The 17827-nt window shown below is 38.5% G+C and overlaps 3 protein-coding genes across 3 annotated transcripts; 2 read left to right on the forward strand and 1 right to left on the reverse strand.

The window, feature by feature from the left end:
* The first annotated feature begins 350 nt into the window (after positions 1-350).
* LOC113170492 (olfactory receptor 1509-like) lies at positions 351-1316 on the forward strand. Its single transcript, XM_026372604.1, has one exon. The coding sequence runs from the start codon at positions 375-377 to the stop codon at positions 1314-1316; it is 942 nt and encodes a 313-aa protein (XP_026228389.1). The 5' UTR covers positions 351-374.
* Positions 1317-12235: 10919 nt separating this feature from the next.
* On the reverse strand, positions 12236-13186 carry LOC113174922 (olfactory receptor 11A1-like). The gene has a single exon (XM_026379139.1). It carries the CDS (start codon positions 13160-13162, stop codon positions 12236-12238), a length of 927 nt encoding a protein of 308 aa, XP_026234924.1. The 5' UTR covers positions 13163-13186.
* A 1351-nt stretch (positions 13187-14537) lies between these two features.
* On the forward strand, positions 14538-15482 carry LOC113170503 (olfactory receptor 142-like). Its single transcript, XM_026372615.1, has one exon. The coding sequence runs from the start codon at positions 14538-14540 to the stop codon at positions 15480-15482; it is 945 nt and encodes a 314-aa protein (XP_026228400.1).
* Positions 15483-17827: the final 2345 nt, after the last annotated feature.

The raw sequence follows: 17827 nt of genomic DNA on the forward strand, positions 1-17827 counted from the left end.
CACAGTCCCGATAATAAAATCACAATTCTAACTTCACATCTTTTGACTGTGTGAGTTACTTCAGCAGCTGGAGAAAATCCAGGTTTCTTTTTGTCCTATCTTATCAGTCACTGAGACGCTGAGGTCAGCTGCTGTGAGAAGTTTAAAAGAAGCACAGTCAGACCCGCTCAGCTCATTGGGTGGGGGGGTGGACAGACACTGACTGCAGCAGGGAATTCTCAGCTGGGAGCAGTGTACAGACTTTCAATAGGACATTTCTTTGAGCAGTAATCAGATGGAGTACAGAGTTTGTTGGTTTGATGCTGTCGAACAACAAGGACCTACACCCAAATGTGAAATGAATCTGTGACATGTTGTGAACATACATCAGGATCATGGTAAACGCTACTCGAGTTTCACATATCACACTTGCTGCCTACTTTGAAGCTGGGATTTTGAAATATTTGTTGTTTGTGCTTCTTATGTTGTTATATATTCTAATAGTGTTTTCTGATGTTTTTCTCATTGTGGTTATTACTACAAACAGAAGTTTACATGAACCTATGTACATGTTCCTGTGCAGCCTGTTTGTTAATGAACTGTTTGGTAGTACAGGCTTGTTTCCGTTCCTCATGGTTCAGATCCTCTCTGACATTCACACTGTTTCTACTTCATTTTGTTTTTTGCAGATTTTCCAGGTTTATTCATATTCACATGTAGAATTCTGCAACTTAGCCGTCATGTCCTATGACAGATACCTCGCCATCTGTTTTCCTTTACAATATAACACACGTATGACATTGAACAAGGTTGCTATGCTTGTTGCTCTGTTATGGATTTATCCACTTTTTGAAGTTGCTGTCATGTTATCTTTGACTGTCCGTTTAGAGCTGTGTGGGAACAGCATTAACAAAGTGTACTGCGACAACTACTCTACTGTCAAACTGGCATGCTCGGACACGTCAGTCAACAACATCTTTGGAATCATTTACATATTTACCATAATATTTGGTGTTGTCATTTTAATTATTTTCACCTACATGAGGATTCTTAAAGTGTGTTTTTCTGGTTCTAAACAGACCAGACAGAAAGCGGTCAGTACCTGCACACCTCACCTTGCTTCTCTGCTCAACTTTACATTTGGCTGTTTTTTTGAAATGGTTCAGAGCAGATTTAATTTGAGCAGTGTGCCTAATATGTTGCGCATTTTTTTGTCATTATATTTCCTGACTTGCCAACCTCTCTTCACCCCTGTGCTGTATGGACTTCAATTGTCCCAGTTACGCAGCTTTTGTAAACACCTTGTTTTTGGTAAAAAAGTTGGTTCACACCTTTAAGCTACCTACATTTTAATCAGAGTGAATTCAACCATATTTAAAAGTAACATCTACAACATTGTGATTTCCATTATAATTTCCCAGGGATCCACTAAATTCACCTAATTTCTAAATAAGGTCACAATGTGCTTTACCCGTCAACAACAGTAGCTAAATGACCACTAGAGTCAGTGCAGCAGACTGTGATCATTGTCAGCTGGTCAAACTCACGGAGGCTGGTGAGATATTTTCACACAGCACAGGGACACATGAAAAATGGGACACATTCTGGAGTCAGCATGTGTTTTTTTTTTTATAGCTGCGAAGATTTATGCAACCAATTGCCTTAATAGCCTCATTAGAACAAACAAAAAAGAGTTTGAGTCTTTTTTTGTGTGCCTCTTCAGTGCATTATTATGTCTAAAATATATTATGTATTATATTAATATAATATTATATATAATATATTATATTAATATTATATATTGTGTATTACAGGGTCTCCATTACTTTATTTTCTGACAGCATCTAGAGAGGAAACGCAAACCACAGGTCATATCATCGCTATAAATGCTGTATATTTCACCTAATGTAAGAAAACTCCTGTGTTATGTTCCAATCTCTACCAAAGCTGTTTAAGTAGGAATCACATTTAGATAATACTTGGGGCCTATTTTTATCTAAGTCCAAGCTCAGTCTGAACAGCATTATTGGCAAGTTCAGTGATGTTCTTTTATATTTTTGTAAGTAAAGACGCTTGGTGTGTATGTATGTGTGTCATTTATCATCTTCAACTGCATTTTAATCCAGTTTCAGGAAAACTTTGATCTGTATTTGCTTCAAGATTTGTGTAGGCAAAGAACACTTGAGTTACGTTCAGACATAAGCGGACAAATAACTGATGTTCTTTTTCCATACTGCATACCACATTAGGACTACATTCCAACTTACTGTACACCAAACATGACAGAGTAACCCAGAAATCTGTCTAATCTATCTGCCTATGTATGTATTTGCATACATATCTTATCCACTAGAGTTAAAAGAATACTAAAATGAACTAAAAGACAGCCTCTAAGTTATGACGATTTTACATCATGGGTAAAGAAATGAGTAAAAGTCATTTTGATATGCAGAGCGTGAAATATCACCAATTAATAAGCAAATAAACATACAAACCTACTTGACATCAATGTTGTGAAAGACACAGTCATTCAATTTTAAAATATTAAATGTTTTGTTTAGAAAATGACTAGTATATTTACAAAATTTACCACTTTACAAAAAAAGTAAAAAGATCTTAGGATTAGCAAAGATATAATTATGAGATACTTTCTCACTGTCTTTATTAGAATAAATAGACAATTTGGAAAGACATGTGCAATTTGACAAAAAAAGGGTTAAAAAAAAAAGTTTTTATTAAACAAACAAGCTGGCCTTAAGGTTCACTATCTAGACAAGGTAGAGGAGGAGGTGTTGCAGTTATTTACAATGATAAACTGACTATCGTACAAAAGCATGTACACAAATTTAAAGCTTTTGAATGTCTTTATAGTAACATAACAAGTATAGATACAAATTTAAAGTCTGCTCAGCCGATCCCGCTAATTATCATTTACAGACCCCCAGGGCCCTACTCTGAATTTCTTTGTGAATTTGCAGATTTCCTTTCTAACCTAGTCGTTTCTGTAGACAAAGCGTTAATTGCTGGAGATTTTAATATTCACTTTGAGAATCCAGAAGACCCTCTGAGAACAGCATTTATGTCCATATTGGACTCGCTAGGAGTAGATCAGTGTGTAGTAGGACCCACTCATAAAGCGGGTCACACCTTAGATTTAATAATATCCTTCGGTTTAAGTATAAGAAATTTACTTACGCTCCCACTGTCTGAAGTTATCTCAGACCACTATCTTGTTTCTACAGTGTGTCATATTAATAATGTATACTCAGCGCCGCGCTATCGCATTAAACGTACATTTACATCAACTACCGCACAGAGCTTTATTAGTAATCTCCCAGAGTTATCAACTTTGATTGCATCACCGTCTGACACCACAGAACTAGACCAGGCGACTGAATATCTAGAGTCGTCATTATGTTATACCTTAGATAATGTAGTTCTAGTTAAAAGAAAAGTCATTAGAGATAAGAAACTTGCTCCCTGGTATAACGATGACACGCGCGTCTTAAAACAGACTGCTCGAAAGTTAGAACGTAAATGGCGCCAAATTAAATTGTTAGTATTCCAGATAGTGTGGAAGGAGAGCATCCTGAACTATAAAAAAGCTCTTAGTGCAGCTAGATCAACGTATCTCTCCACTCTTATAGAAAACAACAAAAATAACCCTAGATTTTTATTTAATACAGTAGCCAAATTAACTAGAAAGAAAACTACTGCAGATATCTCCACAACAACGTTGTGCAGCAGTGAGGACTTCATGAACTTTTTCAATAACAAAATTGTAAATATAAGGCAGAAAATTCAAGCTTTGAAACCAGACAATTTAGTTGACGCAGGCGACGAGCTAACCACAGCAGATCAGTACCTAGATTACTTTACTCCTCTTGAAGAGAATGAACTAATTTCAGTCATCTCTTCTGCAAAATCTTCAACCTGTACATTAGACCCTATACCGACACACAGATAGTGCCAGAAATAATAGAACCCCTGCTGACAATCATAAATTCCTCACTCAGCTGTGGGTATGTCCCAAAGTGTTTTAAATTAGCAGTTATTAAACCGCTAATCAAGAAACCTGATCTCGACCCCTGTCAGCTGTCCAATTACAGGCCGATATCAAACCTCCCCTTTATCTCAAAGATTATCGAAAAGATAGTAGCTGGGCAGCTATCCTCGTATCTTCATAGAAATAACATACACGAACTCTATCAGTCAGGATTTAGGCCTCATCACAGCACAGAGACGGCACTTGTTAAAGTAGTAAATGACCTCCTATTGGCCTCTGATCAGGGTAGTGTCTCTATGCTTGTGCTACTTGACCATAGTATTCTCCTTCACAGACTAGAAAATGTTGTTGGAATTAAGGGAACGGCCCTCTCCTGGCTTAGGTCCTATTTGACTGATCATTATCAGTATGTAGATCTAAATGGCGATTGCTCCACATGCTCTCCAGTGGAGTTTGGTGTTCCACAGGGTTCAGTTTTAGGCCCACTGCTTTTTTCCCTCTACATGCTTCCTCTGGGCAACATTATCCGTAAACATGGTATTAACTTTCATTGTTATGCTGACGACACACAGTTATATGTTTCATCAAAACCAGATGAGATCAAACAGCTTAATAAAGTTGAGCAATGTGTAAATGATATACGAGACTGGATGCTAATTAACTTCCTTCTGCTAAATCCTGATAAGACAGAAGTACTAGTTATAGGATCATCTGCAGGTAGAAGCAAGATGTTAGTCCACACCGTAACTCTAGATGGCCTTTCTGTTACATCTAGTGCAACAGTCAAAGACCTTGGTGTGATTCTAGATTCTAGTCTTTCATTTGAACCTCATGTAGATAATATCACCAGGACAGCTTTCTTTCCAAACCAATTTATTTAGTCAAGCATTTTGTAAATAGATCTGGGAAGGACTCATGGACGTAGAGCATTATGGTGAACTGGTATGTTTAGGTGCTGTCTTCCCAACTCTCACTGATCACTCAGGTTTGTTGATGGTGAAGTGTTCGGTTGCTCTACATCCCAGGGAGCCCTCATGTCTGTGTTTCCTTCTGGCCCACCCTTTTAGTTAGGCTGTCATAATTAGTCCTGCCGGAGTCCCTGCTGCACTATTCTAAATATACATTCACCTCAAACTTTATTCGACTGTGAATACAACTAACTGCCATCTCTCTCTTTCTCTACCTCTCTATTTCCCTCTTCCTGTCTCTCTGTCGCTACACGTCATTCCACCCTCTGCCCTCTGGACCTGTCTGACTCGTCCTGATGCCCAACTTCTGGCTGGAGATCTCGCCGCTCGGATCCACCGTCTGCTCTATGGGATGCGTTTGGAGACTGGAGTTGGTCACACACTACTATGATGTCGGTCCTGGCCTCGGCGGACGTCGGAAGCTGTTTCTTGGAGGTCTCGACTCAACGCTCAATAGTCCAGGAATGGAACAAGTCTGCCTGCAATAACTAACTGGACTCCACATTAACTTAAAGACATTAACTGTTATACTGGACTGCTGCCTACATAGCATGTAATCACCCATATGAGGATGGGTTCCCTGTTGAGTCTGGTTCCTCTCAAGGTTTCTTCCTGTTGCCTTCTCAGGGAGTTTTTACTTGCCACTGTCGCCCTCGGCTTGCTCATCAGGGACAATCTGATTATTATGATTCATACACATTCACTGTTCATGTACTGTTCTTTGGTTGTGTAAAGCTGCTTTGTGACAATGTCAATTGTAAAAAGCGCTCTACAAATAAAATTGAATTGAATTGAATTGAATAGACTGTAGGACTGCTTTGAACAGACAGTGTGGGACATGTTTGAACACCAGGAGCTGGAAACACTTACAGGAACGGTGCTGGACCACATCAAGTTCTGCATCGGGAATGTGACTGTGGAAAAAAACATCCGGGTCCTTCCTAACAAGAAACCCTGGATGACCAACCAGTTCCGCAGACTTCTCAAAGCCCGCGATGCTGCCTTCAGGTCAGGCGACAGAGCTCTGTATAGAGCTGCTCGAGCAGACCTGAAAAAAGGAATTAATAAAGCCAAAATCACAAATTACAGAGGCAGTGAGGGTTTAACAGAGGACTTAGATGTGTCACTGGCAGAGGAGCTGAATAGCTTCTTTGCCCGCTTTGAAATAGAGCATCAGCATGCATCTGCCCCAGCCCTACCACCGCTCCCACCTCCATCTGGTTCTGGCACCACTCCACTCACTGTAACAGAGCAAGATGTCAGACGGGTGCTCCTAGCAGTGAACCCCAGGAGGGCTGCTGGCCCATATGGTGTACCTGGCATGGTGCTAAGGACATGTGCCCCACAATTTTCAACCGGTCCTTAGCACAGGCAGTCATCCCATCCTGTCTAAAATCTGCAACAATCATTCCGTTACCGAAGAAGTCTCCTGTCACCAGCCTGAACGATTACCGACGTGCCGAAGTGCTTTGAGAGGCTGGTTCTCATCGCCCTAGCCCTCCACGCTGTGCTAGGACACCTGGAGCAGCAGCAGAGTTATGCTCGGATGCTCTTCGTGGACTTTAGCTCAGCCTTCAATACAATAATTCCTGACATACTCATCAGGAAACTGGACATTCTTGGCTTCCCCCCACTTACATGTGCCTGGTTAAAAGACTTCCTAACAAACCGGTCCCAGACTGTGAGACTTGGCCCCCACCTATCCTCCACCTGCACACTGAGCATTGGCTCCCCACAGGGCTGCGTGCTGAGCCCCTTCCTGTACTGTCTTTACACCCATGACTGTAGTCCGTCCCACGACAGGAACCTCATAGTGAAGTTTGCTGATGACACCACAGTGGTCGGACTCATCTCGGGGGGTGATGAAGCAGCATACAGAGAGGAGGTCCTGAAGCTGGAAACATGGTGTTCAGAGAATAACCTAGCCCTGAACACCAAGAAAACCAAAGAGGTCATTGTTGACTTCAGGAGGCACATCACCGAGCTAGCCCCTCTATACATTAGTGGCGTTTGCGTGGAGAGGGTCCACACTTTCCGGTTTCTCGGGGTCCTCATCTCTGATGACATCTCATGGACAGAGAACATCACAGCGGTCATCAAGAAGGCTCAGCAGAGACTCTACTTCTTGAGAGTCCTCAGGAAGCACAACCTGGCTCCCAGCCTGCTGTTGACCTTCTACCTTGTGTCCATCGAGAGCCTGCTGACTTACTGCATCACTGTATGGTACGGGAGTTGCACTATAGCAGACAGAGGGAGGCTTTAGAGAGTAGTTAAATCAGCACAAAAGATCACAGGCTGCTCTCTCCCCTCCCTGTCGGACAATTATACCTCCCGCTGCCTCAGCAGAGCGGAGAACATCATCAAGGACAGTTCCCATCCTGCTTCTGGACTGTTCAACCTGTTACCCTCAGGAAGGCGCTACAGGTGCCACAGAACGAGGACAAATAGACACAAGAACAGATTTTTCCCAAAAGCCATCACTGCCATAAATACACATATGCACTGACTACCTACTGAATCATCCGAACTACTGAATGTTAAAAAAAAAACACCTTGTATACACCACTGAATGTGCAATACTTACAATTGCTGTGCAATTTTTTTCCACCTTCATATTGATATATGAACATATGACTGCTACCTTTTTTTTGTGTACCCTACCTCATTTGACCTGCACCCCATGCTGCTATTGTTGAAATTGTTATTTATTTATGTCATATTTAAGTATGCTGCACTAACAGTGAGATGCTTTCAATCTCATTGTACATGTATATAATGCATTTTGTATTTATGAACAGTGACAATAAAAGGCATTAATTAATTAATTTATTTATTTATTCATTCATTCATTTATTTTGTGGTCTCTAATGGAAAATGAAGACGTTAGGAACACAAAGAAAATCTGAAGTTTCAGTTCCTTCTTCAAGAGACCTGAAAAAGGTTCTGGCTCAGCATCTGGCAGCTGGATGCCAAGTTGATCCTTCCAGATTCCAAAGAAGCTTGCTCAGGAATGGCCAAGAAACCACTTTTTTAGAGGAGGAGCAGGAAGAAAGGACAGAGATCAGATAATCTGAGACACACATCAGATTTTCAGTTTTCTTGGTTTTCATTTCTATTTTTATTCTTGATCTAGCTAGATTGTACTCCAGAGCTCCCACTAAGGACTCCATTCTATCTATCTATCTACCTATTCTATCTATATCTATCTGACCATCCATTATGTGCTGCTCATCCAAGGTCTAGTTGCAGTGGCAGCAGGTACAGCAGGGTAGTCCAAAAGTCCCTTTCCCAGCCACAATTTCCAGCTTCTGCTGAGGTTATCAAGAGATTTTCCCTGGCCTGTCCTGCCTCTGCTCTCCTACCAGTTGAATGTGCCTAATATACCTCTAATGTGAGGTGTCCCAGAAACATACTAATAAGATGCTCAAGCCACATCGGCTCCTTTCGAAGTGAAGGCACAGCTGCTCTACTTCAAGGTCCCCATTGATGTCCGAACTCAGTACCTAGCCCAGCCGCTCTTTTAGGGAACTCGTTTTGGCTGCTTGTATTCAAAATCTCATTCTTTCTGCCACTACCCAGTGCTCATGGCCATCGATAAGGGTTGGCTCATAGACCAACTAATCAAATGAGAGCACCTTTTGGCTTAGCTCAAAACAAACAAAATGCCAAATATTTTAATCCTTACGCTTGGATCAAAGACTAATTTCCAACGTGCTGCTTCCCACTCCATTGCAAACCTCTTGGAGGCCCCCAAACTGGACATACTTCTTCCCTCGGCTGCACCTTGAGATCCAGATGGCTCAGAACAACAGCCTCAATACGCCACATTCCTGCAGTTCTGCCCAACAGGAACATGGTAATGTATTTTTCAGATCCACAAATCACATCCATGAACCCTCAAGGATCCTTGCAAGAGAAAAGAGAATTTGTCAGCACCTGGCATAAGGTTCCATCGACATTGTAGCATGAACTTATACGTTTTTCTAAGGAGGCTGAACAGTGTGATGCCCCTATCACTGAAGCACACTATTCGGTTTGCCTTTTTGAAAATGATCTTCACCATCCAAGTTTGCCAATACCTGGGCGCTGAATATGTCCTCCTATGTGACACTGAACATGCACATCATAACAACTTAACAATATCCAGCCTTTTGCATCTAAGACCAAATCTCACCCACACCTGGCATCTTGCCACTGAGAAGCTTTTTAACAATAATAATATACAGTACATTTTATTTACAAGCACTATATTATTTGAAAGCACTCAACGTTACTGTACAAGCAATCAACAAGCAAAAAACAAAAACAGAGGGTCCGACAGGACAATGAAGTATTGCGATTTGTTGTAACTCTGGATTTGTAGACAGGAAGAGATATCAATATTTCTAATGTCCAGTTGGAGTGAATTCCAGAGTTTGGAGCAAACCTTAAATACACATTTGGACTTACTTTTTCTGCAGTTTGTTCTGTTACAGCCTTATTCTATCTCTAGGACTCTTCCTAGAGTGAGCTGCCCAGCCAAAGTGAGTGATTGAGAAGTTGACACTGTTGTATAGAGCTTTCATTGACAGTGTCCTGACCTTAGCTGTTGGTTTGGCTACCCTGATGTTCTTTATGTTGACTGTATCTTCTTTCTGTGTCGTGCTATGGTTCTGTTCCCACTCAGGGAAAATAAAGTTATTGATGGATTGATTGCAAGCCCACATGACTGTGGGGGTGGAATCAAGTTTATTTTACTAGTCTCTTTATTAACACTGTGCTTGAAACAAATTATTCCTACATAAAAGATTCACTACAGATGTTTTCTCTGCTAAGTCGGAGGTCTGTCAGAACTGAGGGGGGTGGGGTTTGGTTTTGCGATGCGCATCAGGGTGACTGTTGATTGAGATGTGATCTCAGATGGCCGCCCACCCTAAACCTGGTTCTGCTGAAGGTTTCTTCCTCTAAAGGGAGGTTTTCCTCTCCACTGTCTCCTGGTGCTGCTCAGTTGGTTTTCTATATAATTCTGTATACAGTTCTATTTGTAAGATCTTAAACCTTAAACACTGTAAAGTGCCTTGAAATTACTTCTGTTGTGATTTGGTGCTATACAAATAAAAACTGATTTAAATCTCTGGTCTATCACCTCAGGAATGCATTAAACAGGAAGGTCCAAGCTAAAAGCTAATGTTAAAGCCTGTCGGTTACAAAAATCCATCTCACTCAATGGAAATTCATTCAGCCAAAGGAGTCAGTCCACTGAAAAGAAGATGTAAGATTTACAACATAAAACACTTTACAATACCTTAATATTTTTGCCTTGTTAAACAAAATCTCTGATCATCCAAACAATACACACATTTTTATTCACATCTTATCAAACACCCCAAAGTTTTGTTATTTTATAAAATGTTTTATTTCTATAAAATGTTTAAGTTTAACTTGTTTTATGTTTTAATTCTATTTAACTTGATTTTTGTATTACACAAATGGTGCTTGATCTTGTTATTGTCTACCAAAATTAATCTTGACTGAAATATAAATGTAATGTGTAAATACAGTAAGTATACAATTAATTTAGATTAATTAAAGAGCATGTAAATAATTAGATGAATTTCTTAACCACATGACAGCACTAGTTTTTACACTTTAAACTGTTGCTGTGGTTAAAAACATGGACCAATAAGTTAAACTAAGGTTAGTTTTACGTTGTTGCGTTAAGTTGGTGTATGAACTACATTACGGCTAAGATATATTATGGCTGCAATTAGAGACAATTACTGAGATAGAAGACAATTTTCAATATCTTGTTAAAGACTTGATATTTTGAGTTTCATCTTAGATGAAATGAGGCTTTACATTTTATTTCATAAAAAATTTGAACTGCTGTGTTACTTGTAAAAGATGGAAGAAATATACTTTACAAGATCTTAGTAAAGGAATTAGTATCACAGGGTGTGATACTAAATGTTATTCTAGAGCTTATACGCATTATATAGAAAGAAAAATGCTAAATTTGAGTGTTTTTATTAATTGGAAATGCATATTTTATCTTTTTCCAATGTTATTCTTAGAAAATGGTGTGAAATCTACAACAGACTCATTATTGTACAACTTACAATTAGTTAAATTAATCTGACTTGTTGATGTGTGTATATATATATATATATATATATATATATATATATATATATATATATATATATATATATATAAAAGAAAGGCTACTTATGAGTAAACGAAATACAGTGGGGTTTTTTTTGTATTGCATTATTGTACAACTTACAATTAGTTAAATTAATCTGACTTGTTGATGTGTGTATATATATATATATATACATATATGTATATATATATATATATATATATATATATATATATATATATATATATATATATATATATATATATATATAAAAGAAAGGCTACTTATGAGTAAACGAAATACAGTGGGGTTTTTTTGTATTGCAGTTTTTACCCCGAACCCTAACTCTTCTTCTACTGGTAATATAAAGCTTGAAGAGTTTTCCCAGCTAAATTTACGGTCTGTGTTTTCTAAATATCACATTAGTTATCTTACCAAACAAACTTTCACTTCTTCTATTGGCATTTTATTTTACTTATTACAAGATAACAATGCAGATTTGAACATACAAATGTGAAGAGCAGCTCACTTTACTGCAGTGATGACTTTACAGAATCTAATGTTACATTCTAGTGTACAAAGGGGGAGAAAATGTTTTTATACATCATATGATTGTCATCAGCTTGTTAATTTCTACCTTTAAAAAGACACTAAAGCTTAATAAAGCTTTTACCTTGTGACTGCCGATGATGCTGGTGATTCTTTTATCTAGAATTTTTTTGTACTAGACAGTTTCAGACATTGTACTTCATGATAAATAGGTAAGAAATATAGTTTTTCTGCAGAGGACCTGAAATGTTGCACATGTGATAAGCATTATCCACCCTTGCTGTAGCTGTAGTTAATATGTAAGGCTCATGACACTTTTATTGCAGGTGAATCAGTCTAATGTTATTACTCCACATTTTAATTTTACTGATCAATTCCTTTTCTTACAGCGGACTAAACTACAGTCAAAGGCAAAGCAAGTGCTTAGAACACAAGCACATTTTAAACTGATTAATTTGCTGTGAGAAAGAGATAAACTGTGAAAATAATAAATTTAACTAATTTAAAAATTCATAATTTTTTCAAAACGTATAACTTGTTACTAATATTAACTTTATTCAACTTACGTTGTCAAAGCCCAATTTTTTCAGATGACTACAATTATAAACTTTAAATTTTATTAAAGACAAGAGTTTGACATAATGTACGAATTTTAGACATCTGAAGTCCATACAGTATAGGAGTAAAGATGGGTTGGCAAGTGAGAAAGTATAAGGACAAAAAAATGCGCAACATGTTGGGTAAACTGTTCATATCAAATCTGCTTTGTAACATTTCAAAGAAACAAGCAAAACTAAAGTTTAGAAGAGAAGCAAGGTGAGGTGTGCAGGTACTGAACGCTTTCTGTCTGGTCTGTTTAGAACCAGAAAAACACACTTTAATTATCTTCATGTAGGTGTAAACGATTAAAATGATCACTGCAAATAGTATAGTAAATATGTAAACAATTCCAAAGATGTTGTTGACTGACGTGTCCGAGCATGCCAGTTTGACAGTAGAGTAGTTGTCGCAGTACACTTTGTTAATGCTGTTCCCACACAGCTGTAAACGTGCAGTCAGAGATGTCAAGACTGTTACTTCAATAAATGGATAAATCCATAACAGAGCAACAAGCATAGCAACCTTGTTCAATGTCATACGTGTGTTATATTGTAAAGGAAAACAGATGGCGAGGTATCTGTCATAGGACATGACGGCTAAGTTGCAGAATTCTACATGTGCATATGAATAGAAATAAAAAATCTGCAGTAAACAAAATGAAACAGAAACAGTGTGAATGTCAGAGAGGATCTGAACCATGAGGAACGGAAACAAGCCTGTACTACCAAACAGTTCATTAACAAACAGGCTGCACAGGAACATGTACATAGGTTCATGTAAACTTCTGTTTGTAGTAATAACCACAATGAGCAATAAATTAGCACAAATGATAAAGATATATAAAGACATAATAACCATAAAATAGAAGTATTTCAAAACCCCAGCTTCAAAGTAGGCAGCAAGTGTAATATGTGAAACTCGAGTAGAGTTTATCATGATCCTGATGTATGTTCACAACATGTCACAAATTCATTTCACATTTGGGTGCAGATCGGTCCTTGTTGTTCGACGACGTCAAACGTGTTAATCCTGGATCAGCAATATTGTGATTAGACATTCTGTGTTCAGTCTGATTACTGTCAACAGATCTATTATACTGCCAGATAGTAGCAGCACACAAGCCGCAGAACACAGTTTGACTGTGTGAATTTGAACGTTCACCTGTTGTAGTCAATCTCCACCTCCTCACTCACCTGAACTGATCTCAACTGACCGGGCTTCTTTTAAACTTTTCACAGCAGGTGTTCTTGTTGTCATTGAACATTTTAAACTCCCATTGAAAACATTGATCAATTGAAATTAATGTCCTTTTAATTTTTTTTTTTTTTCAGCTTTGGTTTTGAAACAGACTAGTCCCTGAATTGATATTAATTTAAGTCTTTTCTTTCACACAACAAGAACACAAAAGACTTTGTGTTTAAACTGAAGGGACATATTTAAGCAAAAAATAAAGGAATTTTGAAAGCTAGTTCAATTCAGTTCAGTTTTATTTGTATAGCACCAAATCCCAACAGAATTCATCTCAAGGTACTTTACAGTGTTTAAGGTTTAAGACCTCACAAATATAACTGTATACAGAATTATATAAAAACCCAACAACCCCACTGCGCAGCACCAGGAGACAGTGGAGAGGAAAAACTCCACCAAAACCAGGCTCAGTGTGGGGGGCCATCTGCCTTGACTGGTCTTTGAGACATATTGTAAAACAATGTTTTCTCTGTTCAATTGTGACTTTGTGATGAGAATTAGCAAATTATTGCATTCTGTTTTATGTAGATTTTATAGTGTGTATGGATTTTATTAATGTGTGGATAATAGTAAGTACATACTACTAGTACTACTGTGTGTGTGTGTGTGTGTGTGTGTGTGTGTGTGTGTGTGTGTGTGTGTGTGTTTGTGTTTGGTAGTTTCTTGTCCTATCATCCATTAAGTGAATTAGTGAATGGGACATTTCATAATGACGTCATGCTGCTGTGACTCAAAGGTTTAAAAGAAGTTGAAGCATCTTTTTAGTTTGGAGGGACAAATGGTCTATGTCAAGCAACAGATAAATGCTCAAAGTCACACAATATCTCAAATGTATTAAAAGACATTTTCGACCTAAGTATTACATTGACTTTGAAAAGCAATTGGGGTTGTCTAAAACTATTTACATAATGCTTTTTTGCAGCATTTCTACACTGTCTCGTGTTTATGTGGCCTTGTGTTTACGTTGCACATCGTTCCCACCCAGTTTAATCTAGTTATTTTTTTGCAAATGTATAACAAAAGGTAAAATACATATTGGTTTGTTTGCAAACTCTGGAGAAGCATGATCAACTCGACACAGGTTCTATATTTCACACTTGCTGCCTACTTTGACACTGGGATTTTAAAATACTTATATTTTCTGCTAATTATGTCTTTATATATTTTCATAATTTGTGCCAATCTTTCTCTCATCGTAATTATTTGTACAAACAGGAGTTTACATGAACCGATGTACATGTTTCTGTGCAGCCTGTTTGTTAATGAACTGTATGGTAGTACAGGGCTGTTTCCATTCCTACTCATTCAGACCCTCTCTGACATTCATACTGTTTCTGCTTCCTTTTGTTTTCTACAGATTTACTGTGTACACTCTTACGGAGCTGTAGAATATTTAAACTTGGCTGTCATGTCTTATGACAGATATCTTGCTATCTGCTATCCTTTACAATATAACACACATATGACATACAACATGATTGCACTACTCATTCTGGTAACGTGGTTATATCCTTGTTTTGCAATGGTTGTTTTGTTATTATTAACTTCACCTTTGCAGCTGTGTGGAAGCATAATTAACAAAGTTTACTGTGATACCCACTCTGTTGTTAAGCTGGCATGCTCTAACAGTAATGGAATCAACACATATGGACTTATTGCTACTTTTAGCACAATCTTTTGTTCTTTATTTCTAATTCTTTACACCTACATGAAGATTCTTAAAGTTTGTTTTTCTGGTTCAGAGCAGACCAGACAGAAAGCGGTCAGTACCTGCACACCTCACCTTGCTTCTCTGCTCAACTTTTCTGTTGGGGCTTGCTTTGAAATATCACAGAGCAGATTTAACATGAACAGTTTACCCAATGTGTTGCGAATTTTTTTATCATTATACTTTCTTACATGCCAGCCACTTTTCAATCCTTTATTATATGGCCTGAAAATGTCCAAAATCCGTGACCTATGTAGAAATTTGATATCAAATGTATACAATAATAATGTAGTTGTCTAATATGTTTTCCCTATTCCCATTTAATCAGTCAGTATTGTTCCATTAAAAAAAAAAAGTATTTCCTCAACCTGTCAGTTATATAGGAGCATACAGTAACAGCCAAGTAAATTTACATTTAGTCATTTATCAGATGCTTTTACCCAAAGTGACTTATAAGTGAGGAACAACGTACAAGGCAACCCCGCTACTGGAGGTAGGCCACAAGTGGGATTCAAACCCGAGTTGAACATGCCCAAGGGTGAAGACCTTACCACTACACTATCCAGCTGTGCAAATAAGTAAATTTTAGTATTTGTACAGTCCGCTATGTAGCCTTAGTTTGGGCACTAAGCTGTGTAGTTTATGTAGGATGCATAATACAATTTTAATATACTGTACATTGTTGTAATATTAAATGTGGTAGCTCTTTACAGCTCTGTAGTAATATGGGAATATAAAGTATAATAACGTTCTACTGTAAACTGTTCTCTAACAAGAAGTCAGTTTAGTACTTTCACCATGGCCTTTATATTTGTGCTACTGTTTGTTTTTGTACATGCTTATTTGCGCAAATCCAAATCATAGGTTTGACATAAGTGTGTATAATGTATAGTATGTGGTGCACAAAGTTTTACATCTGATTTTGTTTTTATTAGTTTTTTATTTTCATTCCTACATATTCAGTCCATCTTGCACCGCTGTTACAAGAATCTTCTCCTTTCTCATTTGTAATCAGCAAAAAACACGTTGAGTCAAGAATGTCACTGTAGCGTTTCTCAGTTTTTGCAGTTGTAACAAACTCTTTTTCTCAGTAAACTGGTAATAGCGATGATTAGGCCAAAGGTCCAGGTCTTGTTACACTTTGAATAATATTACAGAGTAAAAAACAAAGCCTTCATGACTTGAACAATATGAAATGATGGTTTCTCATGTCACTCCATGCTCATTCCACACATGGTGGCCAAGATGAAATTCAGTTTATTCAGTTTCAGTTTAGCACTAACTTGGTTAAACTTCTGGGTTATTGTTCATTAGTTAATCTGAGAGGGGGTTGTTAGTCAGTTTCAGCTGCTATGGACAGAGCACAGAGAAGGTTCCAGGAGACAAGCAGTTACTGTAGGAGAAGTGGACAGGGCTGTAGAAGGTTCAACAGGACCAGTCTCTGCTCCTTTGTGCAAGGAGAAACAGGATAAGCACTGTCAGATCCTTACAAAATCACCTCCAGTAGGCCACTGGTGTGACTGTCTCTAACCAAACAATCATGAGGGTGGCCTGAGGGCCAGACATCCTCTTGTGGGCCCTGTCCTCACTGTGCAGCACCGTGGGGCTCGACTGACATTTGCCCTAGCCTAGAATTGCTTTTCACAGATAAGAGCAGGTTTTCCCTGAACACATGTGACAGACATGAAAGGTCTTGAGAAGCCGTGGAGAACGTTATGCTGCATGTTACATTGTTTAGCATGACTGGTTTGGTGGTGGGTCAGTGATGGTCTGGGAAGGCATATCAATGGAGGGACATACAGACCTTTACAGACCAGACAACAGCACCCCGAGTGTCATAAAATTCTTGGACCCACTGTCAGACCATACACTGGAGCAGTGGGTCCTTGGGTTGCTCCTGGTGACAACAATGCCCCGCCTCATGTTGGCAGTTCCTGAAGCATGAAGGAATTGATACCATTGCCTGACTCCCAGGCTCGCCTGACCTTAATCCAATAGAACACCTCAGGGACATTGTGTTTTGGTCCATCCAATGCCGCCAGGTTGCATCTCAGACTGTTTGGGAACTCTGTGATTTCTTAGAAGATACCCCTGGGCATCATCCATCCTCTCATTAGGAGAGGATGGATGATATCCTGATGTTGTCAGGCATACAAGCACGTGGGGGCCATACAAAGTACCATTTTGAGTTGCTGGAATGAAAATTTGGATAACCTGCTGCATCATTTTTCCAATTAGATTTTCATGGTGTCTTTGAATTCAGCCCTCTGCAGGTTGATCATTTTAATATCCATCAAAGAGTCACCGAGTTTTACTTTAAGAGAGCTGCAGAGTATGACCAAGGCAGGGAAGCAGGTGAATGCTCACATTAACATAATCTTTCTTGTTTTTGTCATTTTTAACCCAAGTATTGATTTTGCAAAGCAAATGTTTTTTACAATTATCTCCATGACATTCAATCTGTTTAGCATTATTGCACTGACATCCGTTCATGTGGGCTTCATGTTCAAGAAGGCAGAAGTGAATGTGGCCCAGTCTATAACAAGTAATGTAATCATTCCACTGTGTGCACAGTAAAAGTAATTGTGAACCTAAGGAAGGATCATGATAAACTCTACACCGGTTTCATATTTCACGTTTGCTGC

This window comes from Anabas testudineus, chromosome 13 (genome assembly GCF_900324465.2).
Source record: "Anabas testudineus chromosome 13, fAnaTes1.2, whole genome shotgun sequence".
Classification (NCBI taxonomy): domain Eukaryota; kingdom Metazoa; phylum Chordata; class Actinopteri; order Anabantiformes; family Anabantidae; genus Anabas; species Anabas testudineus.